This window comes from Arvicanthis niloticus, chromosome 30 (genome assembly GCF_011762505.2).
Source record: "Arvicanthis niloticus isolate mArvNil1 chromosome 30, mArvNil1.pat.X, whole genome shotgun sequence".
Classification (NCBI taxonomy): Eukaryota; Metazoa; Chordata; class Mammalia; order Rodentia; family Muridae; genus Arvicanthis; species Arvicanthis niloticus.
In genome coordinates, this window is record NC_133438.1 from 8,499,791 (window position 1) to 8,526,465 (window position 26,675).

Here is a 26,675-nt window from a genome sequence, read left to right on the forward strand (position 1 = left end):
GGAGGAGAAGGAGAGGACGAGCTAGCAGACAAGAAGTGGGGGAGGAGAACATGGAGCCAGATGTTCCCAGTATTTCCACGAGTCAAAGATAGTTGGTATATCTAGGTTGGGTATTTTGTTACACTTCTGATTGTATGGGCATCTTGTTATTGAGCATTACCAAACTTATAAAGCCTTTGATCAACATTTAAAAATTGTATAAAAGCAAAAAGGAGGAGTGAGAATGGGGTAGAGGTATTTTAGGAAGGGAAAATGGGGAAAGGGGATGGCATCTGAAATGTAAATAAAATATTCAAGAAAAAATAAACAAAATTAGCTGGGTGGTGGTGCACGCCTTTAATATTTACTTACTGATAAGTGGCAATTAGCTCAAAAGTTTGAAACAACAAAGATTCAACCCCATGAGGAGACCACAGGTAACTTGGTTTCTGTGTTAATGTAAAGTTGGTCCTTTGTAAATTAGTGCAACAGAACCACTAGTTTCATCTGAAAGAGACACAACATTTAAGAATTGGGCATGTACATAACAGTGGTACCTGACACACATCCATAAAAAAAGGGAATATTATGTGAATCATAGAGATGCCAGAAAGCCAAATTGGGATGGATAGTCTCCAGTTCTACAGAGCATACTATCTGCTATTGGTCATCAAAAGTTGGACAGGCCTGGCATGGGCCTGTTTTTTGCCATTTACCCTTTCATCTACCATGGTATCATGTGGTGTGACATGCAACATGTTTGTATCATCATAAATGGCTTTCCCATGAGTAGTCCTTGGTTCACATTTGTGGCTGAATTCACTAAGGTTTTCATGTCTTGAGACTGGATCTCTGTAGTCTTGGATGAAATCATACTGCCTGTGGCTGGAGACAATTCTTAATAAATATTGTTTATTCATAATGAATGTAGAAACTCAGATTTAAAGCCTATGGGCATGAATTATTAGACAATTCCAGATGGGGCTGAAGAGTCATTTCAGAAGAATCTTGGGATGATTAAAGTTATGATTTCAGTCACCAATAAAATTCTAAACAAACATGCACACACACACATGCGTATGAGTGCTGAACACTGCAGAGTTCACCTTACCATGCTCACAGAGAGGCAGATATTTTGCTAATATGCAGTTCTCTTGGATGTCTATCTCTTGGTTACTGCAGATTCCAATTCTTGCATGCTCTTACAGCAGCAGTGAATGTTTAGTAAGGATGAACTACCATTTACATGGAAATGGAAATGTGGTGATTGTTGGATTTTTCCCTGCTTATGCTGCCTATCCACTCAACAAAACAACTGATTGGAGGATGACTAAATTTACCAATGAGCTTATGATCGAGTAAGTCTTTTACTCATTTATTCTGTTTCAATATTTGGCATTCCTGAAAAAGTACACATTCAAACATCATTATTTTAACACTTTACCACTTTACCACATTTTCTCTCTTCCATTTCTACATCTCTTTGCAGTGCTGTCTTCTTAGTGATTCATCTGGTACTTTCAAAGGAAAAAAAGTAATTTGGGATTTTTCACCATATCCTACACTGGGAATTTACCCGATATGATCTGCTATGCTTATAACTCCTCAGAGTTGAAATGTTTTCAATGTTAACTCTGCAGGAAAAAGATTATCTAGTAATAAAGTATTTGAGGGGGTTCTGGAAATCTAGTTGTGCTCCTATGAAAAGGGATAATGCTACTGAGGTTAGTTTCCAACAATTTTCTTGTGTGACACTAGAGTGACAAATAATGTATGTGTGTGCTGATAAAGACTTGGGAGCAGGAATGGCAAAATTAGACATTGAAACTTACTTTCTGTTTTAGAAATAACTTCATCTGTCACAGATGATTTATCTAACTTTTAATATTTGTATTCTTTGATAACTTACCATTGTTACCTGTTTGTTGCATATATATCCATTGTGTATTTGTTCATTGTCATGAATGTGTTTCTGTGTACACTAGATTGTGCTGAGACTCTGAAAAAATGTTTCTGGCATTCTCAAAGATACAAGATCAAGACACACATCAGAGAAGTCAGCTTGAGTTTCTTAGATCCTGATAATGTGAAACAATCATGCATGTTAGTGTTTAAAGGAAGACAGTTGCATTTTATCCCAGGCAAACATGCCAGTTGCTGTAGGTAACCACACAATAAGTATTTGAAATGAGAATTATAGCTTGCATACAAGTCTCAACTCAGCAATGGAATATGAATTAATACCATAAATTAATCTGCTTTAATCAGATGGTAGAAAAATTTTGTATATTTAGAACCTATGAAATATTCATTTACTGTCTTCTTAATTTTGACAGCAAGAAAGTTAAATTCAATTAGAAAATTAAACCTTTATGGCTTATTTAATATATACAAGAAGAGAGTGCTGTGTAAGTGCAATTTAGTATCTTTTGAAGTAAAAAAAAACCAAAACAAATTTACAATTATAAAAGCTATAAAAAAAATAACATGTCTGATATAGGCAACACATTTTTAGATTATACTTTTAGTAGAGGGTAAAGCACATGCAAACATATACTCTTCAAGGCTCACAATTACTTTCATATATTTAATAAAACATTTTACATAGGTGTAAGAAACTTTAATTTGAAAGAGAAATTGTTCTGTCTTTCTTCATTTAAATTTCATGTTATAGTTGTAGATGCAGAATTATACTTATTTGCCATAACTACAAAAGAACAAAAGTAGTACAAATAGATTATTTTCAATGATATATTTTTGTGTGGTCTAATTTTCTAATTGAATTTAACTTTCTTGCTGTCAAAATTAAGAAGACAGTAAATGAATATTTCATAGGTTCAAAATATACAAAATATGTCTATCACCTGATTAAAGTGGATTAATTCATAGAACTACATGTGCACAATATGGAATCTTCTAAGCATGATAGTTAATTTACCTGCAAAGCAATAATGAAAGACAGTTTCTCTCACTATGTATTGGAGTAAATTAAAAATATAGCTGGCTTAGCACAGACTTAGTATGTCCAAGTTGCATTTTATCAGTTATATGTGCATTTGTGTATTAATAACTTGAAAAGATTTATGTATTAGAAGAAAACAAAAAGTCCGATTTTCAGTTTTTTCTACTTTTCTGTGGATATTTTCTAATTTTCAGCATTTTTCTAATTAAAGGACATAATTATCTATTTACTGATTACTTGACAACTTTTTACAACATAATGTTTACTTAAAATAGGTCTGATAGTTTATGCTGAAGGTTTAAAATTACATAAACATTTAGTTGTACAAATATTTATCAGCTTTTAAACTCTATTTTTCAGATATGGCACTTTATTCCTGTTTTGTTCTAAAACCATTACACCAGTTTCTTTATGTTTTGCATTGATAGAGCTACAGTCATATTTATACACACTCATTTATCATCATGAAGTCAGTAATTATTTGTGGGATACAAGATGACATTTCATCCTATGTGAAATGTACAATGATTAAATCATGGAATTTAACTTATTCTCTTTTTCAACTATATTCATGTTATTTATACATCTTATTAAAAACCATGTGCTGTCAAACCAAGTATCTTGATAGGCATCATGGTGGTGCATGCCTGTAATTTGAGCATTTGTGAGGCACAGACTGGTAGATCTATGTTTGCAGGACAAGCATGATCTACACAAAAATTCTGGAACAGTCAAATAAATATATTAAGTACTCATTTAGAAATATATTATTAGATTCTCACAAGTGCCAAAGATGCTTTATAAGTAAAAGTAGTAAAACAACACAGTATGTAAATATCTTTTGGTGAAATTTTATATACAATACTGGTTGGGAAGGATATAAATCAGTGTGTTTGTGTCTTGATTCCCAGTAGAAGCAAATGCCAAGTTCTAGGTCTGTGTGCTCACAGTAAGACAGAGAACCATTGTCCCATATAGATTTGAATTGTTGTTTATACAGTATCCTACATAAAGGAGTCCTTATTTACATCATCTGGTCTCTATAAATGTAAAAATGCTTTCAAACTAATACATTTTCTGTTAAAATGGTCTTCTTAAATTTTGAGGCTTCATAAACCATTGGTTGATAGAGAACAAAAGGGTTCTTGGGACAGAATGCTCACATTTTCAAGACATTTGGAAAATGTGAGTGGGTCATTGAAGGCTGCCAGGTACATAATGGACAAACAATACTTACTGTAAACATGACTTTTATCTAGAGGTGTAGAAGGCACAAAGTGTTTTACATATAGGGGTAGAACTGACTAATAATATAACTTAACTTCAGAATTTCTCTATTTAATATTTTTTTATTACTTGTCTATTGCTGAAAGAGGGGTGCTGAATTGACTCACCAACTCTGTGCTTGGGTTGATCTGTGCTTTTACATCTAATACTCCTTCATTAAGGAAGTTGGCTGCTCCTATGTTTGAAGTGCATATGATTAAGATGGTAATATCCTGCAGTTGAATTTTTCCTGTAATGAGTATAGAGTATGCTTAATTATCTCTTCTGAAGAATTTTTTTAGTGTCTGCTTTGTAACATCGGAGGATAGCTATGCTTGCTTATATTTCTTTTTATTATTGCTTTTATTTTCAGTTCATGCCAACCACAATTTTCCCTCCCTCCACTAATCCCAGCCTCATTCCAAATCATTCCCCCTCTGATATTTGCCTCCTTTTCTCTTTAGAAATCAACAGGCCTCTCAGGGGTACCAGCCAAACACAGACAGCAAAACAAGGTACTATAAGACTCAGAACAAACATTCACATCAAGGGTGAGTGAGAAGATACAGAAGGAGGAAAACTGTCTGAAGAGCAGACAAAAGAATCAGACACATTCCAACTCTCACTACTCGTAGAACCACAAAATCACCAAGCTAAATGACCTTAGTATATATGCAGAGGACCTAGCCCTAGTTATTTTATTCTGTAGGCTGTGGTTTTCTGGTGTCCACAATATTTTCTGGCTCCTGTAATTCTTCTTCCTCTTCCACAGGGTTCCCAGTGCTCCAAAAGATGAGACCCAGTGGAGATCTCCAATTTGGGTTCTCTCCCCACCTAATATTTGGCAGTAGGATCTGCATATGCTGCCATCAGATCCCCGTGGAGGCATCTCTGATAACTATTGAGCTAGGCACTAATCTGAGTAGAACAAAATATCACTGAGAGTCATTTTATTCATTTTTAATATATGCTTATATTCAACCTCTGGTTCCTGCTCAACTAGACAGTATCCAGCATGGGTTCATTCTCCTGGTGTGGGCTTCAAATAAGACCAATCATTGTTTGGCTACTCCCACAAGTTCTACCTCTCTAATGCCTCAGCACATCTCATAGGCAGGAAAAATTTTAGGTGGAAGGTTTTCTGGCATTGATGTCTGCCATTTACCAGCCTTGGCTTGAACAGGGTTTCTGAGAAAGGGGTGTCTAGCAGCAATTTAAAAAAACAATTTGATGTCAAATCATAGTTTACAAGTTGATAGTGTATGGCCTGCTCAAGACAATTTTGAGATTTTGCGCTTTCTCTCCTTCTTTCTCGCTCTCTTTGTGTGTGTGTGTGTGTGTGTGTTTTCAGTTTAAGGTATTTTTCTCTTGCACTTCTAATATCCCTGGATAGCTAATCTCTTGCAGATCAAAATCCCAGTTTTTTATTTATATATCAATTCAGTTATCCACTCTGTTCCCTTTTCATCATCCCATGAGTCTGCATTTCATGAACCTAGTCACTTGATTCTTAGAAAGAGACAGCAAGCATATTTTTAACATGACTAAAGAATTCAGAGATTTGCCTGCCTTTGTTAAACACAGGCAATATGCTACCTGGGTGAAATTACCATTCTTAGAATGCCTGGATCTGGACCTAAATGCCCTCTGTCCCAAGCTCACCTTGAACTCAGAAATCTGCCTGTCTTTGTAAGCATAAACAAACACAAAAAAGTTAACTGGGTGGATTTTGCCCAGGAATCACCACTGCCTAAATCTCTTTATCTCATTCTTAGTATATTTCTGATATGCTGGTTCATAGTGTAGCTCCCCAGTTCATAAGCAATTCACATTGCAACCTTATATTGTGTATACTTGAGAAATTTTATATTTTTAAACTCATGTTTTCAGAGTTCTCTCACACAGCCTTAAGGGCTTTCCTGAATATCATAGCATTTACATTGTGTTTAGAAGTTAGCCACACCCTCACTTCTTATGACTCATGCTGTTTCTGATTACCATGACGTTATAAACTTTGGGAGGGAGAACATGAACTGATAACCATGGCAGGGAGAATATTTTCCAAGCTAAACACACACACGTGTGTGAGTGTGGTGTGTGTGTGGGGGTGGGTGTGTGTGTGTGTGTGTGTAAACAAGCCGCATGCCCTGCAACCATCAACAACTGGGGAGGCTCATATTCTGCTGGGTTTGTTCCAGGGACAGGAACCATGCCATGTGTCCCTTCCATAGCCAAGCCAGACTCAGCAGATGCTCCAGTCCCACCACAAATGCCTGCCTGGTTACAAAAGATGGATGGTTCAGGCTCCGTATCCTCCTTTACATGGAATCCTCACTAGAATCCTACTGGCAACCTTTGTAGAATCCTTGAAGCATCTACTGTACTAGGTTTCCATATTGCTCCCCCAGCTGTCTATCCCTGTATTCTCTCCTTCTGTATCTTCACCAATCCTCTCTAATCCCTCCTGTTCCCATCTGCACCTTCCCACAGTATACCTACAAAATCTATTCTATTTCCCCTTCCCAGGGAGATCCATGCATCCTCCTCAGAGTGCTCCTTGTTAATTAGCCTCTCTGGTTTTGTAGATTGTAGCATGATTATCATTAACCTATAAAATAATATCTACTTCTAGGATATATATATATATATATATATATATATATATATATATATATATATATATATATGTGTGTGTGTGTGTGTGTGTGTGTGTGTGTGTGTGTGTGTGTGTGTGTGTGTGTGTGTCATATTGCATTTCTCTTTCTAGGTTGGTGTTGCCTGAGTCAAGATGATTTTTTTCTAGTTTCATCAATTTGACTGAAATTTTCATAATGTCATTTTTAACAGCTGAATAATAATTAATTATATACATATATCATATTTTTCTATCCATTATTCAGCTGAGGAAAATCTTGATTGCTTCAAGTTTTTGGCTTTTATGAATAAAGCCACTTTAAATACACTTGAGCAAGTGTTCTTATACAAGTATGCACTACCACCAGCAATGGAGAAATGTTCCCCTTGCTCCTCACAAACATGTGCTGCCCCTTGTGTTATTGATCTTAGTTATTCTGACAAGTGTAAGATGGAATCTCAAAGTCATGTAGACTGCTTTTTCCTGATGGCTAAGGATGTAAAACATTTCTCTAAGTGGTTTACAATCATTTGAAATTCTCTTTTGATAATTCTTTCTCTAGTTCTCTACCATGCATTTATTTGAATTAATTGGCTTGTTGATATCTAGTTTCTTGAGTTCTTTATATATTTTGGATATTAGCACACTATCAGATGTATCAGGGGTAGACCCAACAAGTACAGGGTATTACTGTTGCTCTTGACAACTTTGTAGAACATATGGTAAGGCCCTATTAAAGAAGAAAGTACATACTTGAGTTAATGCATACAGAAATCAAGCATATGTGTATCTTTTTCAATGTGATATGATGCTCTGAACACTGTTAGAGGAAAAGAGTAACCACAAAGCACATGTAACTATCAGCTTTCTGAATTTCATCAGTAAACATGGTAAGATGTGCCACCTAGTACAAGAGTAAAATAAACACTGAGCTGGTTATGCATAAATCTAGACAGGTATGAAAAGATTATTTCTCCATTGAGAGTTTCATTTTATAAGGTGGGTCTGTAGGCAAGATTCCATAGAATTTTCTCAATTAATGATTGATGTGTAAGGACTGAGGCTACTGTGTGTGGTGGCACTATGGACAAGGTGTTCCGTGCTATATTAGAAATCAGGTTAAGTAATTCATGAGCAGCAAGCCGGAAAAAATTTGCTCATCATGGTCCCTGCAAAGTAGGTTCCTATCTCCAGACTCCTACCTTGATTTCTGCCATGGTTTCCCATGTATATGGACCTGTAATAATTCTTTTCTTCCCCAAGTTGCACTTGGTCATTGTTTTACCATCAGAACAGAAAGAAAACTAAGACATACATCAAGGGATTAATGAATCATTCTGTGATTGAAGTAAATTCTTCTTGATATGACAAACTTATCCCTTGTACCAGTGTTGGCCCAAGTATTAACAATGGTACAAAATAAAGACCCTAGCGGGGAAACAATTACTACTATCCTTCTAAATGGACACAATGTAAAACTTAATCCTAATAACATATCGTTATCTCCATTGATCCCTCAACACTTGTCAGAGAGGTTACTACTACTGCTATTACTGTATTTTTTTTTATTATTATTATTATTATTATTGGCAATCCAGTATAAGGAAAAGGGTTCCAAAGGCCAACAAAAGCACTACAGACATCCCTCAATGCCTCTGTTAGGAGTCCTCAAGAAGACCAAGCTCTACAACTGTAACACATATATACAGGGAGCCTAATCAGTCCCATGAAGGCTCCTTGGTTGTCAGTCCAGTCTCTGTGAGCTCCTATGAGCCCAACATAGTTGATTCAACATTTCAGCAGGAGATCATGTATCCAAGAATACGTAAGCAGCACTGATTTGTCTTAAAGGGTTTATATACAAGGACAAAGCATTAGATAGACAGACAACGGGATGTGTCTTGAAAGAGTTAGTGAAGATGCATGTCAGAACAAGATAATTTATCAAAATTCCAGATTATCAGGAAACATGTAAAAACCCTGGCACTCTGTATCTAATAGAAAATAAAGTAGAAGATGTCTCTTGTTTAGTTTGGTTAATGGTTTCTCTATCCTGTTGATTTTCTCAAAGAACTAGCTCTTGATTTTGCTGATTCTTTTTATTGTTCTCTTTGTTTCTAACTGATTGTTTTCAGCCCTAATTTTGACTATTTCCTGTCTTTTACTCTTTTTGGTGTGCTTGTTTCTTTTTTGCTAGAACTTTCGGGTGTACTTTGAAATTGCTGATAAATGAATTTTCTAATTTCTTTATAGAGGCACTAAGTGAACTTTCCTCTTAGTACTGTTTTCTATGCATCTCATAAATTTTGGTATGTTGTGACTCCATTTCATTTAATTCTAGAAAGTCTTTAATTTTTTTTCTTTATTCCTCCCTGACCATTCAGTAGAGAGTTGTTCAATTTCATAAGCTTGTAGGCTTTCTGGTGTTTCTGTTGCTTTTGTCATTGTAATCCATGGTGATCTGATAATACATGAGGCATTATTTCAATTTTCTTGTATATCTTATGTCTTGCTTTGTGACTTACTGTATGGTCAGTTTTGGAGAAGAATTTATCAATTGCTAAGAAGGTATTTTTTTTTTTACAATTTGATGAAATATTCTGTACCTTTCCTTAGGTCCATTTGATTCATGATATCTGTTAGTTTCATATTTCTATGTTTAGATTTTTTTCTGAATGTCCTGTCAATTGAAGAGATTGAACTCTCCAACTATTAATGTTTGGGGTTCTATATATGATTTATCTGTAGCAATGTTTCTTCTACAAATGTGCCCTTTGTTTGGGGCATAAAAGTTCAGACTTTAGGTATTATCTTGATAGAATTTTCATTTGATACATGTGAAGTATCCTTCCCTGTCTCTGATGATTAATTTTGTATGAAAGCATGTGTTTGTGATAATGTGAAAACTGAATGTACATCTACAGATTGTTTATTTAAAGGAAAAGAGCAGGGGCCATTTCACTGCCCATGTATAATCCTGTTGCACTTGGTGAAATGAGCGACAGGAGCAAGAGAATCTGCACTGCTCCATGAGCTTCAAAACAACCTGGTATTAGATAAGGTAGATAATGATGACCCTCATCCATAAATGTTTTAGTCTAGCATCAATTTTCATACACACATGCAATGAATACACATACAGGGAGAGGGAGAATGATAGAGAGAGAGAGAGAGAGAGAGAGAGAGAGAGAGAGAGAGAGAGAGAGAGAACAGAGAATCACGTATAAATATCACATAAACACTCACTCCAATTAAATTAATTATAGAACTGGTATCTGATGTCCAGTTGAATGACTTGTCATTCATGAATTAAACAAAGTCTTAGTAACCAGTGGCTGGATAAAGAAACATTTGTTTTTTTGTGTGTGATTCTGCAGATCAAAAGTTCCTGGTACTGAAAGGTACTCTGTAATATATCAAAGGAGAAATACAAACATCAACCCAGCTACAAACCCTCTGATCAACAATGGTTTCCTGCCTGCAAGATATGAGTATGCAACAGTGCAATAGTGACACAAAGCTTATGAGACTAACCATATAATTTCTGATTGGATTTAAGGTCCACTGCTTTTTGAGGTGGAAACAACACTGCTTAGGTTTCTGAAACCCTAGAACTAGATAGTCCATGGACCTAGAGGAGAACCAAATAATACTGTTCTGTTAAAGTAATGTAGCAATAAAATGACTCCATAGGACATTCTATATTCATAGATCCATGTCTCATTCAGTCATCATCACAGAAATTTCATGATTGTACTCATGGTTGTATTCATAAAACCTATTCAGGGCTCATGTAATGTTACAGAAGAGGAGGAGGAAAAATTCCACTAACAACAGAAGATAGAGAACTCTGAAAAAACAAGGGCTTTTAAATAAAGGAACATATGAATTCACAGGGACTGTAAAAGTATGGACAGGACATGTACTATTCTAGGACAGATGGGAATCCAGTGCTGAAACAAGGAGTGGAGACAAGCCCACATCTTTAATTCCGAAGCTGTCCTTAAAGTATCACAAGCCCTTGCCAAATACAATGGCAAATACAAAACTTAGCTTCCTCTAAAGGAGTCTCATTGGTAACACAAACTATCCTTAAGACCAGGCCCCATGTTCATTAGTAACTGAAAAACAAAATTTTCAAACAATGGCATTTTGGAAGTTTAATTTTTTACAAACCTTACAAGTTTTTGCATATATATATTAGTCTGTTGTTGTTTTATGGTTTTCTGTATATGAAAACAATTATTTCTCTACATCTCTATCTACATCTAATTCTTATAATTTTTCATTGATTATTTTATTTGTTTTCTTATTTATTTTGTTCTATTCTTTTTTTAATTTTTAATTTATTATTATTTTAGATGCATTTTTGTTTTCTCATAACAGAAAAAATTGTGGATTTGGGTGGTATGGGATGTAGGGAGGGCCTGGAAATATTTTGATAGAGTTAAAACTGTAATTAGAATACATAGTACAAAAACAAAATATTTTTGATAAAAAAATAAGAAAAAATATAGAATACTACTGTTTTAATACACCAAGTACTGGTAAGATATTTAAATGTGGAGTTTTGAAAACAGAAGCATTCAAACTGTGCAAGCCATTACATTAAGCTTGCACATATTTTATGTGATATACCTTATGAGTCTTCACCCTAAATATTGTTCAACCTTCCATACAGGTTTAAGTTGAGGAACTACCAATGTATTTTGGCCATGAGGTTTGCCATTGAGGAGATCAACAGCAACCCCTTTCTTTTACCCAACACATCACTAGGATTTGAGATCCACAATATCCCACATGGTCAAAGGAACATTCTAGCCTATCTTTTTGGCTCACTGTCAGGGCCTGATCATGCCATTCCTAACTACAGAAATGCAAGAGAGAGTAATTCAGCTGCTGTACTTACAGGACCATCATGGGCAATATCTGAAAATGTAGGGACACTGCTGGATCTTTACAAATTTCCACAGGTGAGATGGTAATGAGATGAGACATGGTGTCAGCTCTACTTGGTGACATGTTAGAACATTGTGAGGAAAAAGAGGAGGATCTAATCACTTTCATGGATAGAAAAATTATGCAGACAGTTGATGGTACATCTATATTTTTCTGACTTTGAATATATAGAAGATGAATGGTAGAGTAAACGCAACACAATATTGAACCTATGCATAGTTTATGTACTTTTATGGAAAACTAATAGGAACTCAAGTTTGACCTGAAAAACAAGATTGTCATAAAGGCTTCAAAACTTAACTGTAGAATTGAGTTCAATTGTGTGACAATGTTCTTTTTTCTGATTATTTTTCTCTACAGCTAACCTTCGGGCCTTTTGATAATCTTCTGAGTGAACAAAGACGGTTTTCTTCTCTGTACCAGGTGGCCCCCAAAGACACATCTCTAACAATTGGCATTGTATCTTTGATGCTTCATTTCAAGTGGATCTGGGTGGGGTTATTCATCATAGATGATCACAAAAGTGCCCAGACTCTGTCAGATTTGAGAAGTGAGATGGATAAAAATGGAGTCTGCATAGCATTTGTGGAAATGATCCAAGTCAGCAGGGGATCATATTTCACCAAATCCTGGAAAAATCAGGCACACATCCTGGAATCATCATCAAATGTGATTATCATTTATGGAGACTCTGATTCTCTATTAAGCTTAATAGTAAATATAAAGCAGAAGTTGCTTATGTGGAAAGTCTGGGTTCTGAACTCACACTGGGATAATTCCAGATTTGATGATTATTTCATGATAGATTCATTGCATGGGGCTCTTATTTTTTCACACCACAATGAAGAAATTACTAATTTTACAGATTTTATTCAGACAGTCAATCCTTTCAAATACCCAGAAGATACTTATCTTCATGTATTGTGGCACATATTCTTCAATTGCTCATTTTTTAGGAAAGATTGTAAAATTGCACAAAACTGTTTGCCTAATGCCTCCTTGGGATTCTTGCCTGGGAACATATTTGACATGGCCATGAGTGAAGAGAGTTATAATGTATACAATGCTGTGTATGTTGTGGCCCACAGTCTGCATGAGATGATTCTCAATCAATTGCAAACTCATGGAAAAGGAAAAGAGATGACATTCTTCCCCTGGCAGGTAGATCACTTCAGTTGTATTGTGACATCAGCAACTTGACACTCTAAAGATTTATAAATGCGCAAAATCTAGGCATTATATATTGTAGACTATTTTGGCAAAAACCTGCAAGAGAGACTGCAAAGAAGAATTATTTTTAAGTCAATATATAGTAGCATTACAAAGAGCCGTACGATAATTTCCAGGTAAAAATTTGAATATGAGAAGTACATTTACCCCTGAGATTTCACACAACAGAAAAGATACTAACAGAGGTAATCACAATGTACCTGAACACTTCTACGATGCTTATGTTGTTTAAATGATTACTCTTAAGATCATTCCTTTTACAGTGTGAAACTAAATATTTTGAAAATTTAATTGGGTATGACTATATTTTCAAAGAAGCTGAAAGTTTTCTCTAGGAACAGTCATGGTTTAGAGATATTTGGCTCTAAAATTTTTAATGAAACTGATTGTAATATTTTAGAAGCATAATGATGTTTTCATTATCTTAAGATATTATATGTTAGATGGGATTAACCCTATATTAAAGACATTTTTCATATCAGGGATTAAAATCAACAGGAGACGTTTCCAGATTCTGCTTCTGATTAACTTCTTGGGAGGTTATGTAACACAAACATATGCATCTCTTTTAGCTTCACACTTTTCTAAAGAACAAACAACTCATCAATCATGCTGCTGACAATGTGGGTCTGGATTGGAAAAGGAAATCACATGTACAGTATGACATTTTCAACTTTTGGAATTTCCCAAAAGGTCTTGGGCTGAATGTGAAAGTAGGAACATTTTCTGCAAATGTTCCAGAGGGCCAGACTTTGTCTGTAACTGATGACATGATACAATGGGCCACTGGAACCACAAGGGTAGGTTGCATGTTACTTCAGTGTTTTGGCCAGTATGTAAAAATCAAAACTATAATTCTGAGTGTCAAGACACTTCATTGCTCACACAAGACCCATTCATAGAAACATAGTATATACACCAATAAAGAGAGTTATCTTAACACCTAATTATGCTGAATGAACTATTTATTTTAGAATCAGCTCATTTATTCAATATTATAAATATATCATCTTTTCAGGATAATTTTCACAGATTATCTGACAGAAGATTTATTTTGATCCCAGCTTGGAAGTTTTGAGTCAATGGTCAGTTGGCCTTTTGTTTCAAGGCTCCTGTCAATACAGAAAAGCATGAGAATATGTAGCTATGTTAGTTGTTTGTTTTACTGCTGCAAAAATGCTACCTAATAAAACATAATTAGATGGTTTTCATGGCTCACAGTTTAAGAGTATATACTAATACTGCAAAAAGCTATATTCTTAGTTGTAGAGACAATGGTTCACATTACATCAGTAGTCAGGGTACACAGAAGTACACAGACTGCTGAATGCTGCTGCTACCATTCTTTCTGGCTTTTTATTTATTCCAGAACCATAGCCAATATATTAAGGTTACCCACTTGTGGAGATGATCTTTTACCTGCCAGCAATCTAACCTAAAACAATCAAATATATAATTCTTACAGATCAATTTTCACAATGATTCTAAAACCTATCAAATTACAAGAATAACTTTTACAATGGGAAAAATTATTTGTCTTTGTATCAAAGAGTAAAGAGGCAGTAGGTTTGTAATCATAGCAAGAGATAATGCCAATAACCTAAGATTTTACTTATGTGCCTCAACCCATAATCTTTCTGCAATTTTGTAACAAATTCATGTTATTAGCGTCAAGCATAGACCACATAAGCTTATGAATGACATATTAGTAGTAAATGCAATTCAACTATCTGAATTTAGAGAAACTTACATTAAAAAATTAATGATTCTACATTCAAAACCACTCTATTTGAGATTCCATAAAAACCAGACCATTTGCTATTATACATTTCCTTCTCAGATTCCAAGGTCTGTATGCAGTGACAGCTGTCATCCTGGATTTAGGAAAACCCACCAGGAGGGCACAGCTGCCTGTTGCTTTGACTGCACTCCTTGTTTGGAGAATGAGATTTCCAATGAGACAGGTAATTATCAGTCATGCAGAAAATATTTATGTGTAATAATCTAAGCAAATGGAAAACACGTGTAAGTGAACTGCAATCAGTTCACTTCAATGAAGATAATTCTTTTCAATCCAAATGTCAGAAAATCACAGGTTACAGTCCATTTTCCAACATAAACAATATACTCTTGACATTGAAATTCATACTTGATTTGTGTTCTTCAAATATTGTGCTTATGACTGCCTACAGAAAACCGCTCTACCCACAACAAAGTAATATTCTTCATTTCACCATCTATTTTGAATTAGTTTTTTCCTAGTGATATGACAAGCAACATGAGCAAGCAACTTAAAGAAAGCATTTAATTGCCTTATATTTGGCATGTGTACTAGCCTGACTGAGAAAGACTCCTATATGCTCACATGTTTAAATACTTGGTCTATACTTATGGAGCTGTTTGGGAAGTGTTAGTAGGTGTGCCAGTGTTCAAAGAGGACTATCACTGAGGGTGGGCTTGGAGGTATCAACATCCCACATCATTTCCATTTAGCATAACCTCTCCATCTCTCCCACCTCTCCCTTTCCCCTCTTCTCCTCCTCCCACATCCTTTTTGGATCAGATGCAAGATTTCAGCTATTTTTCTAGGTCCATTCTGTCTTATAGCTTTCTATGTTCTCCATATAGAACTGTGATTTTACAACTTAAATTCTTTCTTTTTTAAGCTGCCTTGGTCATGATGTCTCTTCTCAGCAGTAGAAAATTAACTAAGACAACATGACAACAATAACTGTTGAGAGCTCACTTACTAATCTACTATTAGGAGTCAAAGAAGACACACTGTGAACTGCAAGATCCTTAAAGCCCTTCCACAGCAAAAATAACTCTTTTTCCCAACAGAGCCATACCTCCTAATTCTTTTCAAATAGCTCTGTCCATTAGGGGCAAGGCATACAAATATGTGATGGGGGATATTTTCATTCACATCACCTCATTTTGCTCCCTGACACCCATGTTCTTGTTAGCAAGTCATAATGTTATTTTTTTACTTTAAAATTTACCTATATATAAAAATTCTATGTATTAGACAACACATCCTGACACATCCCCACCTCCCAGTCATTACACCCTACCTCCCCTCTCCACCAAAATCTATTGCTCTTGCAGTTCCCTTTGAAAAATGGCAGAAATGTCAACTGAACATGCCATAGCAAAATGCAAAGAAACTAGGCATGAACCCTCATCCCAGTAGGAAAAAAAGGAGAACAGAAAATGAGCAGGCAAAAGAGTCAATCACACCACCACTTCCACTATCAGGAATCCCATTAAATCAAACTCACATTTAAAAGCTACAGCATGTATAGGAAAAGCCTATCACAGATTAATGCAGACTCCATGATTACTTCTTTAATACCTGCGAGCCCATCTATAAGCCCTGTTCTGGTAACCCTGACTCCTCTGGCTCCTACAGCCCTCCCTTTCCTTCTCCTGAGCAGTTCTTCAAGATTCCCATAGTATTTGGCTGTGGGTCTCTGCATCTACTCCCATCAGCTGCTGGAGGAAGCCTCTTTGATGGTGATTTGACAAGGCTCCTATCTCTGTGTATAGCAGAATATCATTCAGAATCACTTTGTTAACTTTTTTGGTCAGTAATATTTGGTTCTACCCTAGGTCTCTGAACCAATCACTTCCATGTTCATAGCCATCCAGGTAGTGCCAGGATCTCTCTCTTAACTTGGGCCTAAAATAGACCACTCTGGCTAGTCACTACAAGTTCTGAGCAGCCATTGCCTTAGCACATTTTGCATGGAATAGGGTCAAATGTTTTGACGTTGGGTTGGTGTCCTCGTGCCAACACCAGGAGCCTTGCCTGGTTGCAGATCTGGCCAGTTTAGGTTCCATGAGGTCCATTACTAAAAATCCTCTGTAGTTACTTTCATAGGTTCCAGTATCTTTTCCACTGCACTGTTTCTACATAACTCCCTAAATGTCCATCAATTGCAGATGGCTCTATCTATATTTTCTCCTTCTATCAATACCTCCTCCATTGTATCCTTTCTCTTCCTACCCACTGCCAGTCCACCACACAAATTCTTTTCTATTTTTATTTTTCACGGAGATCCATGCATCCTCCCTCAAGCCATTCATGGTAATCAGCCTCTCTGGATCTATGGATTGTAATGATCCTTATTTGTTTCACAACTAATATCTATAGATAAGTGATGACATATCTTGTTTCTATTTTGGGGTCTGTCTTGCCTGACTCAGAATGGATTTTTCTAGTTTCTATATGACTGAAAATTTCTTTATTTGTTCATGAGTTGAGGGATATCTAGGTTGCTTCTAGTTTCTGGCTATTATTTTAAAAACCACTGTAAAAATATTTAATAAAATATTCTTTTGGTGGAATTGGGCATCTTTGGAGTTTATTCCCAAAAGTGGTCTGGCATTTCTTTCCATTGGTTGCTGGGTGAACCTCTTAGAGGACAGTTATGCCAGGTTCCCATCTGTGAACATATAAGAATATCGTTAATACTGTCAGGGATTGGTTCTTACTCATGGCATTGGTCTCAATTTTGGACAGTCATTGGTTGGACATCCCCTCTGTCTCTGCTCTCTGTATCCCTGCACATTCTTTAGGCAAGAACCATTTTGTTTTTGTCTCTGTTTTTGTGAGTGGGTTACTTACCTTATCCCTCTACTGTGAGTCTGACATGGATACAGTGAGTGGTTATTTCAGGATTCATATCCCTAACTGATCTCAGCTAGAGTTACCCTAATAGACCCTATGAGGTCTTCCCTAATCCCAAGCCTCTGGCATGTCCTAAAGATTCTCTCCTGCCCATTGAAAATCTCCCTGCTCTCTTCTGCTCTCCCTACATATGATCGCTACCCATCTGGCTCCTCTCCTGATCCCATCATCCACCCAGTTATTTCCTGACATTGACTTCTGATATCTATTTTATTTTCTCTCCTGAGAAAGATTTAACCATCCTAGATTGGCCCTCCTTGTTATTTGGCTTTTGGAGTTTGTTGATTACAGCATTGTTATCCTGTACTTTATGACTAACATTCACTTATAAGTGAGATTTGGTTATGAGTTACCTTCTTCATAATGATCTTTTCTAGTTCCATTTATTTGCCTGTAAAATTCATGATGTCTTTGTTTTAAATATCTGTGTAGTGTTCCCTTGTGTGAATTATCCATACCTTTTATCCATTCTTTAGTTGAGGCACTGTTTCTGGATATTAAGGAGAAGACTGTTATGAACATAGATGAGCAAGTGGCCTTGTGGGATATTGAAGAAACTTTTAGATACATGACCAGCCGTGGTATAGCTGGATTTTGGGGTAGAACTATTCTAAATCTTCTGAGACACTGCCACAATGATTTCCAGGGTGACTGTACAAGTTTGTACTCCCACCCACAGAAAGAAGTGTTCTGTTTGCACCATCATCTCTCCAGCATGTGCTGTACTTTGAGGTTTTGATCTTATCATTTTCGATAGCTTCAGGGTAGAATTTCAGTCTTTTTGATGTGCATTTCTCTGATGACTAAGGACATTGAACATTTCTCTCAATGTTTTTTTTTTTTTTTTTTTTTTACAATTCAAGATTCCTCTGTATAGAATTCTCTGTTTAGCTCTTTAGCACATTTTTCAATTCAGTTATTTGTGTTGTTGGTTTATAACTTCTTGAGTTTCTTGTAAAATTTGAATATTAGACCTCTGTCAGATGGGGGGGTTAGTGAAGATGTTTCCTCAATTTGTAGGCTCTCATTCTGTCCTAATGATGGTGCATTTTGCCTTACAGAACCTTTTTAGTTTCATGGAATCACATTTGTTAATTACTGACCTAAGCACCTGAAGCATTGGTGTTCTATTCAGGATGTTGTCTCCTGTTCCAAGGAATTCAGGGCTATTTCCCACTTTTTGTGTGTTAGGTTTAGTATATCTAGCTTTTTCTTGTGGTCTTTGATCCATTTGAACTTAGATGTGTTCATGTTGATAAATATGGATCTATGCAGTTAAACCAGCACTACTTGATGAAGATGCTCTCCCTTTTGCATTGTATAGTATTGCTTTCTTCTGACAAACATCTTGTGTCCTTAGGTGTGGGTTAATTTCTGGGTCTTTAAATCTATTCCATACATCTACCTGCCTGTATCTACACCAAAATCATGCTGTTTTTATTACTACTTCTCTGTAGTATAGTATGAATTAGAGGATAGTGAAACCTCCAGAAGTTCTTTTGTGGTCATTTAGTTAATACTGTGTTTTATATTTTGCATATGAAGTTGAGAATTGTAATTTGAAGATCTGTAAAGAATTGTGTTTGAATTTGGATGGAGATTGCATTGAATCTTTAGACTGCTTTTGGTAAGATGGCCATTTTCACTATGTTAATCCTACGAATCAATGAGCATCAGAGATCTTTCCATCTTCTGAGATCTTCCTTAATTTTTTCTTCAGAGACTTGAAGTTCTTGTCACACAGGTTTTTCACTTACTTGCTTAAAGTTACACTAAGATATTTTGCATTATTTTTAGCTATTGTGAAGACTACTGTTTCCCTAACTTCTTTCTCAGCCCATTTAATGCTTGTGTTGAGAAAGACTTCTGTTTTCTTTTAGTTAATTTTGTGTTCATTCACTTTACTGAAGGTGTTTATCAGCTGGAAAAATTCTCTGGTAGTATTTATGGGTTCATTATGAATGTTGTCATATCACCTGCTAATAGTTATAGTTTGACTTCTTTCTTTGTAATATGTATCGACTTCATCTCCCTCACTTGTCTTATTGCTCTAGCTATAATTTCAAGTACTATATTGAAGAGATGGGGGAGATTGGACAGCATTCTCTTGTTCCCAATTTTAATGGAAATATTTTAAGTTTCCCTCCAGTTCATTTGACGTTGGCTATTGCCTTGCTGTATATTGCCTTTATTGTGTTTAGGTATGACCTCTCTATCCTTGATCACTCTGAGACATTCATTATTAAGAAGTGTTGAATTTTATCAAATGCTCTTTGGTCTGTAGTAAGATGATCACATGTTTTTTTTTTTGGTTTTTTACTTGGTGAATTATGATGATGAATTTATACATATTTATTCACACCATCATTACTGGAATGAAGCCTACTTGATCAGAGTGGACAATGTCTTTATGTGTTCTTGGATTCAGTATTCTTGTATTTTATTAAGTATTTTTTGCATTGGTGTTTATAAGAGAAATTGGTCTGAAATTCTCTTTCTTTGTTGAGTCTTTGTGTGGTTTAGGTATTGGCCTGACTGTGGCTTCATAGAATGAGTTTGGCAGTGTGCCTTATGTTTCCATTTTGTGGAATATTTTGAGGAGTATTTGCATTTGCTGTTCTTTGAAAGCCTTGAAGAACTATGCACTAAAACCATCTGGCCCAGGTTTTATTTGCTTGGGAGATATTTAATGGCTTGCTTCTATTTTCTTAGAGAGTATAGAATTATTCCTATAGTTTACCTGATGTTGAGTTAGATTTGATAGTTGTTATCTGTCTGAAAAATCTTTCATTTTATTTATATTTTCAAATGTTGTAGAGAACAGGCTTTTGAACTATGTCCTAATGATTCTTTGAATTTCCTCAATGTCCATTGTTATGTCTCCATTTTCACTGATAATTTTAATTGAATTGCTTGTTCTGTTAATATCTAGGTTCTTGGGTTCTTGATATATTTTGGATATTACACGTCTGTCTGAAATGGAGATGATGAAAAACTTTTCCCATTCTGAAGGCTGACAGTTTGTTCTATTGCTTTATATTAACCTTTCAGTTTCATGAGTTCTCATTTATTTTTGATTGTAGTACCACTGTTATCATTGTTCTGTTCAAAAAGTCATCTAATGTAGTAATATGTTCAAGACTATTCTCTATTTTTTATCATGTTTATTGTATCAGATTTTATATTGAGGTCTTTGATGTGCTTGGAATTGAGTTCTGTGCAAGGTGATAATATGGATCCATTTCCATTCTTCTACATGCAGACACCCAGTTAGATGAACATCATCTGTTGAAGATGACTTCTTCTTCCATTGTGTATTTCTGTCTTTGCGTAAGTGGATTTATGTGTAAGACTTCAGATCAATTCCACCGATCAGCATGTCTGTTTTAATGCCAATACCATGAAGTTTTTATTTCTATTCTTCTGAGGTACATCTTGAAATCAACAATAGCTATACCTTCAAAGTTCTTTTACTATTCAGAGTTGTTTTCTTTACACTGGACATTGTTTTCCATATGAAATTGACCCTTTCAAGGTCAGTTGTTATGTCCCCCTTTTCATTTATGATTTTGTTATTTCAAATATTCTCTCTGTCTTTTTGTCAGTTTATACAAGAATTTGTCTATTTTGTTGATTTTTCTCAAAGAACCAATGCTTTGTTTCATTGATTTTTTTTGTATTGTTCTCTTTTGTTGCTATTGTATTGATTTCAGCCCTGTGTTTGACTATTTCCTGCCATCTTCTCCTCTTGGGTATTTTTGCTTCCTTTTGTTCTAGAGCTTCCATGTGTGCTATTTAGTTGCTATTTTGAGATCTCTCCACTTTCCTTATTAAACCATTCAGTGCTATCAACTTTCCTCTTAGCTTGGCTTTCATTGTGTCCAATCAGTTTGGGTTTGTTTTGGCTTAATTTTCAATAAATTCTTGGTACACTTTAACTTCTTTATTTCTGACTTAACTCCTCCGTAGTGAGTTGTTTGGTTTTTATGAGTTTATAAGATTTCTGTTGTTTCTGTTTTTGTTGAAGTATAACTTTAATCATGGTGGTCTGACAGGATACAGGAGGATATTTCAGTTTACTTCAAAATGTTGAGACTTACATTGTGACCAAGAAGGTATCAAGTTTTGAGAATGTTTTTTGATGTGCTGAGAAATAGGTGTGTTCTTTTTTGTTGGAGTAAAGTATTCTGAAGATATCCATTAGTTCATTAATTTATTAATTAATTTATTTTGATACATAATGTTTTAATGCTATTATTTCTCTGTTTAATTTTTATTAATTGGTGAGAGTATAATATTGAAGATTCTCACTGTTAATGTGTGTGTTTGCTCTGATATGTTATCTATGTTTTGGTTATATTTCTTTTACAGTTGTGGGTGCTCTTGCATTTGGGGCATATATATTCAACAATGAAATATATCTTGGTACATTTTTTTCTTGGATGAGTAGGAAATGTCATTCTCCATCTCTTTGATTAAATTTAGTTTTAAACTATTTTGTTAGATACTACAGTAGCTTTTAACATAAACAGTGTTGTGTTTTGTCAAATGCTTTTTCAGCATCTTATGAGATGATTATGTGATATTTTTTGCTTTGAGTTTGTTTATATAATGAATTACATTAATGGATTTAATATATTGAACCAACTTTGCATCCCCGGGATGAGGTTTACTAGATCAAGGTGAATGATTATATGTAGTTTTTGTTTGTTGGTTGGTTTTATAGATTAATTAATTTATTTACATTAGAAATGCCCCCTTCCAGTTTTGCCTTCAGCAAATGCCCATCCAACTCCCCTTATACTTGCCTCTATGAGAGTGTTCCCACACCTACCCACCCATTTCTGCCATCACCCCAGCATCTCCATAGACTGGGGCATCAAGCCCCCAAAGGACCAAGGGCCTCCCCTCCCATTGATGCTAGATAAATTAATCCTGTGGTACATATGCAGCTGAAGCCATGGGTCGGTCCCTCCATATGTATTCTTTGGTTGGTAGTTTAGTCCCTGAGAACCCTAGGGGTTCCAAGTAGTTTATATTATTCTTTCTATGGGGTTACAAATTCTTTCAGCTCTTTCAGTCTTTCCCCTAAGTCCTCCATTGGGGTCCTCATGCTTAGTCTGATGATTGGCTACAAGCATCCACATCTGTATTGTTCAAGTTCTGGCAGAGCCTCTCAGGGGACTGCCATAAGTGGTTCCTGTCAGCAATCATTTCTTGGCATTAGCAATAGTATCTAGGTTGCATGTCTGGAGATGGTATGGATCCCTAGGTGGAGTGGTCTCTAGGTGGCCTTTCCTTTCATCTTTTCTCCATCATTTGGCCCTGCATTTCCCTTACATGGGAAGATTTCTGTGTTAAAATTTTTGAGTTGGGTGGGTGGCCCCATACCTCAACCAAGGTCCACGCCTATCTGTCAGGTTGGACATGAGGTTTAATCTTCATTCAACCTTCACCTTTCAGCCATGTAGGACACAGGTAGAGGGCAGGTAGAAGGTGAACAGGCCTCAGACCCTAGAGAGATTTACATACTAATAAGGTACCTGAAGGCCAGAGGGTGTAGTCAATTAAGCATTATTCCCCAGCTCCTTCCCACTCTTTCTCTCCCTATTTAACTCAGGACTGACCTGGGTTTTAGAGGGGTGTGCATCCAGATCCATCCACCATCCTTCATGCCAATAAACCAGTTTTGGAAACCCAAGAACTTTCTCTGTGTTGGGGCCATGCTGTGAGGAGCCTTGAAGAGGCCTTTAGTGAGCAGCTGGGCCTAACTTCCAGCTGGAGGAACCCAAGGTGTTCCCAGCCAACTACCCACAGCGTGACATAGGGAACTATCTGTGTTCTTCAGCCACAATTACCTACACCTATCCAATTGATATGGTCTGTATTGATTCAATTTCCCCTTTGTAGGGTATTTCAGCTAATATAATACCCATTGAAACCTGGGAGTTTTTTTTTTCTTCCATTGAATATGGGACTTACTAGTAGCTATCACCAGTTCTCCATTCTCCACTATTACACACCTCCTTTCAATTTCCTGTACTTCTCCCCATCTTCTCCCATGCTTGATCTTGGCCCCCATTTTCCTGTCCCTCCTTACTCTTGCCAATTTCCCTCCTACCTTCGACCTCCTGTGATTGTTTTGTTCCCCTTTCTAAGTAGGACTGAAGTATCCACAATTTGTTATTTCTTCTTCTTGAGCTTCATATGATCTGTGGGTTGTATTGTGGGTATTCTGAGCCTCTGAACTAATATCCAGTTATCAGTGAGTAAATACCATTTATCAGTGAGTACATACAATATGTGTGCTTTTGTGACTAGATTACCTCACTCAGGATGATATTTTCTAGATCCATCTCTTAATCTACAAATGAATTTTATGAAGTCATTGTTTTTAATAGTGGAGTAGTACTCTATTGTGTAAATATACCACTTTTTCTATATCTATTTTTGGTTGAGGGACATCTGGATATTTTGCAGCTTCAGGATATTACAAATAAAGCTGCTATGATCATAGTGGAACATGTGTCCTGGTTACATGTTGGACCAGCTTTTGGCTATTTACCAAGGAGTAGTATAGCTTGGTCCTCAGGTAGAACTATTTTCATTTTCTGAGGAAATATCAGACTGATTTCCAGAGTGGTTGTACAAGATTGTAATCCCACAAGCAATAGAGGAATATTCCTCTTTCTCCACATCCATGCCAGCATCTGCTGTCACCTGAGTTTTTGATCTTAGCCAGACTTAATAGGGCATTTTGATTTGCATTTCTCTGATGACTAAGAATGTTGAACATTTCTTTAGATGCTCTTCAACCATTTGAGATTAATCAGTTGAGAATTCTTTGTTTAGTTCAGTACCCCATTTAATAGAGTTATTTGGTTCTCTGGTGTTGAACTTCTACAATTCTTTGTATTTATTGGTTAATAGCCCTCTATGGAATCTAGGGTTGATAAAGATCCTTTCCCAACTTGTATGTTGCCATTTTGTTGTGATGACAGTGTTCTCTGCCTTACAGAAAAGTTTCAATTTTATGAAAATTGAATTGGTGTTCTTTTCAGGAAAGTTTCCTCTGTCTATATGTGTTTGAAGTTTCTCCTGACTTTCTCTTCTATTTGACTCAGTGAATCATGTTTTATGTTTTATGTCCTTGATACACTTAGACTTAAATTTAAAAGAAGATAGGAATGGATCAATTTTCATTCTTGGAAGTGCTGAATGGCCACATGAATGAGCACCATTTGTTGAAAATGCTGTTTTTGCCACTGGATGGTTTTGATTTCTTTGACCAAGGTCAGGTGACCTTAGGTGTGTGCATTTATTTCTTATTTTATTCTTCAATTCTATTTCATTGATCTACCTGTTGTCTCTGTACCAATACCATGCTGTTTTTGTCACTATTGCTCTGTTGTATAGGTTGAGGTCAGGGATGGTGATTCCCATAGAAGTTCAATTAGGGTTGAGAATAGTTTTTGCTGTCCTGGTTTGTTTGTTACTAGAGATGAATTTGAGAATTGCTCTTTCCATCACAGTGGAGAATTGATTTGAAATTTTTATGGGGATTCCACTAAATCTGTAGATTGCTTTTGGTAAGACGGCCATTTCTACTATGCAAGTACTACCTATCCATGATCATAGGAGATCTTTCAATCTTCTGAGGTCTTCTTAGATTTCTTTACACAGATTCTTGAAGTTCTTGTCACACAGATCTTTTACTTGCTTGGTTAGAGTCACTTGCTTAGGCAGAGCCAAATTATGTTTATCCAATATATTTCAGTGTTTTGATGTCTTCTAAAAAAATACAACAGTGTCACTAAATGCAAGAGTACCATGTGTGTAATAACAGGAAAAAGCATTAAAGCTGTTTAATTTGAAGTAAAAGAAAATTGAGTTTAGAAATATTATCTGGAAAGTGTTTTTATATTTGTGTCATAAACAAAGCAAGTGTTTTGTGCTGGAGCTGGGAAATGCCTTAAGATAAAGGATGAAAACAAAGTATGAACTCACTATAAACTGAACATTTGGCAGATATGGATCAGTGTGTGAAGTGTCCAGAAACTCACTATGCCAACAAAGACAAAATCCACTGCCTACAGAAAACTGTGACATTTCTGGCCTATGATGACCCCTTGGGGAAGACGCTTAGCTTCATGTCCCTGGGCTTTTGCTCACTCACAGCTTTTGTTCTTGTGATGTTTCTGAAATACAGAGACACCCCCATTGTCAAGGCCAATAACTTGGCTCTCAGTTACACCCTGCTCATCACTCTGACCCTCTGTTTCCTCTGTCCCTTGCTCTTCATTGGCTGTCCTAACACAGCCACCTGTGTCCTGCAGCAAAACATTTTCGGACTTCTCTTCACCGTGGCTCTTTCCACTGTGTTGGCCAAAACGATTACTGTAGTTATAGCCTTCAAGATCACGTCTCCGGGAAGAAGGAGGAGATGGCTACTGATATTAAGAGCCCCTAATTACATTATTCCCGTCTGTACCCTGATCGAAGTTGTGCTTTCTGGAATTTGGCTGACAACATCTCCTCCATTTATTGATAAAGATGCTCACTCAGAACATGGACACATCATCATCATTTGCAACAAAGGCTCAGCTATTGCTTTCCATTGCACCCTGGGATATTTGGGAGCACTGGCCCTAGGGAGCTACTTTATGGCTTTCTTGTCCAGAAATCTACCTGACACATTCAATGAAGCCAAGTTCCTGGCTTTCAGCATGCTGGTGTTCTGCAGTGTCTGGCTCACCTTCCTCCCTGTCTACCACAGCACCAAGGGGAAGATCATGGTGGCTATGGAAGTCTTCTCTATCTTGGCTTCCAGTGCATCACTCTTAGGCATCATCTTTGTCCCCAAGTGTTACATCATATTATTAAGGCCAGAAATGAACTCACTTCATTATATCAGGGACAAAACATATACTAAGAGAAAAAAACCTTCTTAA

At 36.2% G+C, this 26,675-nt stretch overlaps 1 protein-coding gene across 1 annotated transcript; it reads left to right on the forward strand.

The window, feature by feature from the left end:
- Positions 1–1,122: 1,122 nt before the first annotated feature.
- On the forward strand, positions 1,123–26,675 carry LOC143440676 (vomeronasal type-2 receptor 116-like). The gene is made up of 6 exons (XM_076927458.1): positions 1,123–1,337; positions 11,524–11,815; positions 12,162–12,962; positions 13,604–13,831; positions 14,872–14,995; positions 25,753–26,675. The coding sequence occupies exons 1-6, from the start codon at positions 1,123–1,125 to the stop codon at positions 26,673–26,675; spliced, it is 2,583 nt and encodes an 860-aa protein (XP_076783573.1).

Bases quoted from the DNA above. Each gene is read 5' to 3' on its own strand.
- LOC143440676 (XM_076927458.1), top strand. From the start codon at position 1,123: ATGCAGTTCTCTTGGATGTCTATCTCTTGGTTACTGCAGATTCCAATT. The intron at 1,338-11,523 runs GTAAGTCTTTTA...CCTTCCATACAG, and splicing joins ACCAATGAGCTTATGATCGA to GTTTAAGTTGAGGAACTACC. The intron at 14,996-25,752 runs GTAATTATCAGT...AACATTTGGCAG, and splicing joins TGAGATTTCCAATGAGACAG to ATATGGATCAGTGTGTGAAG.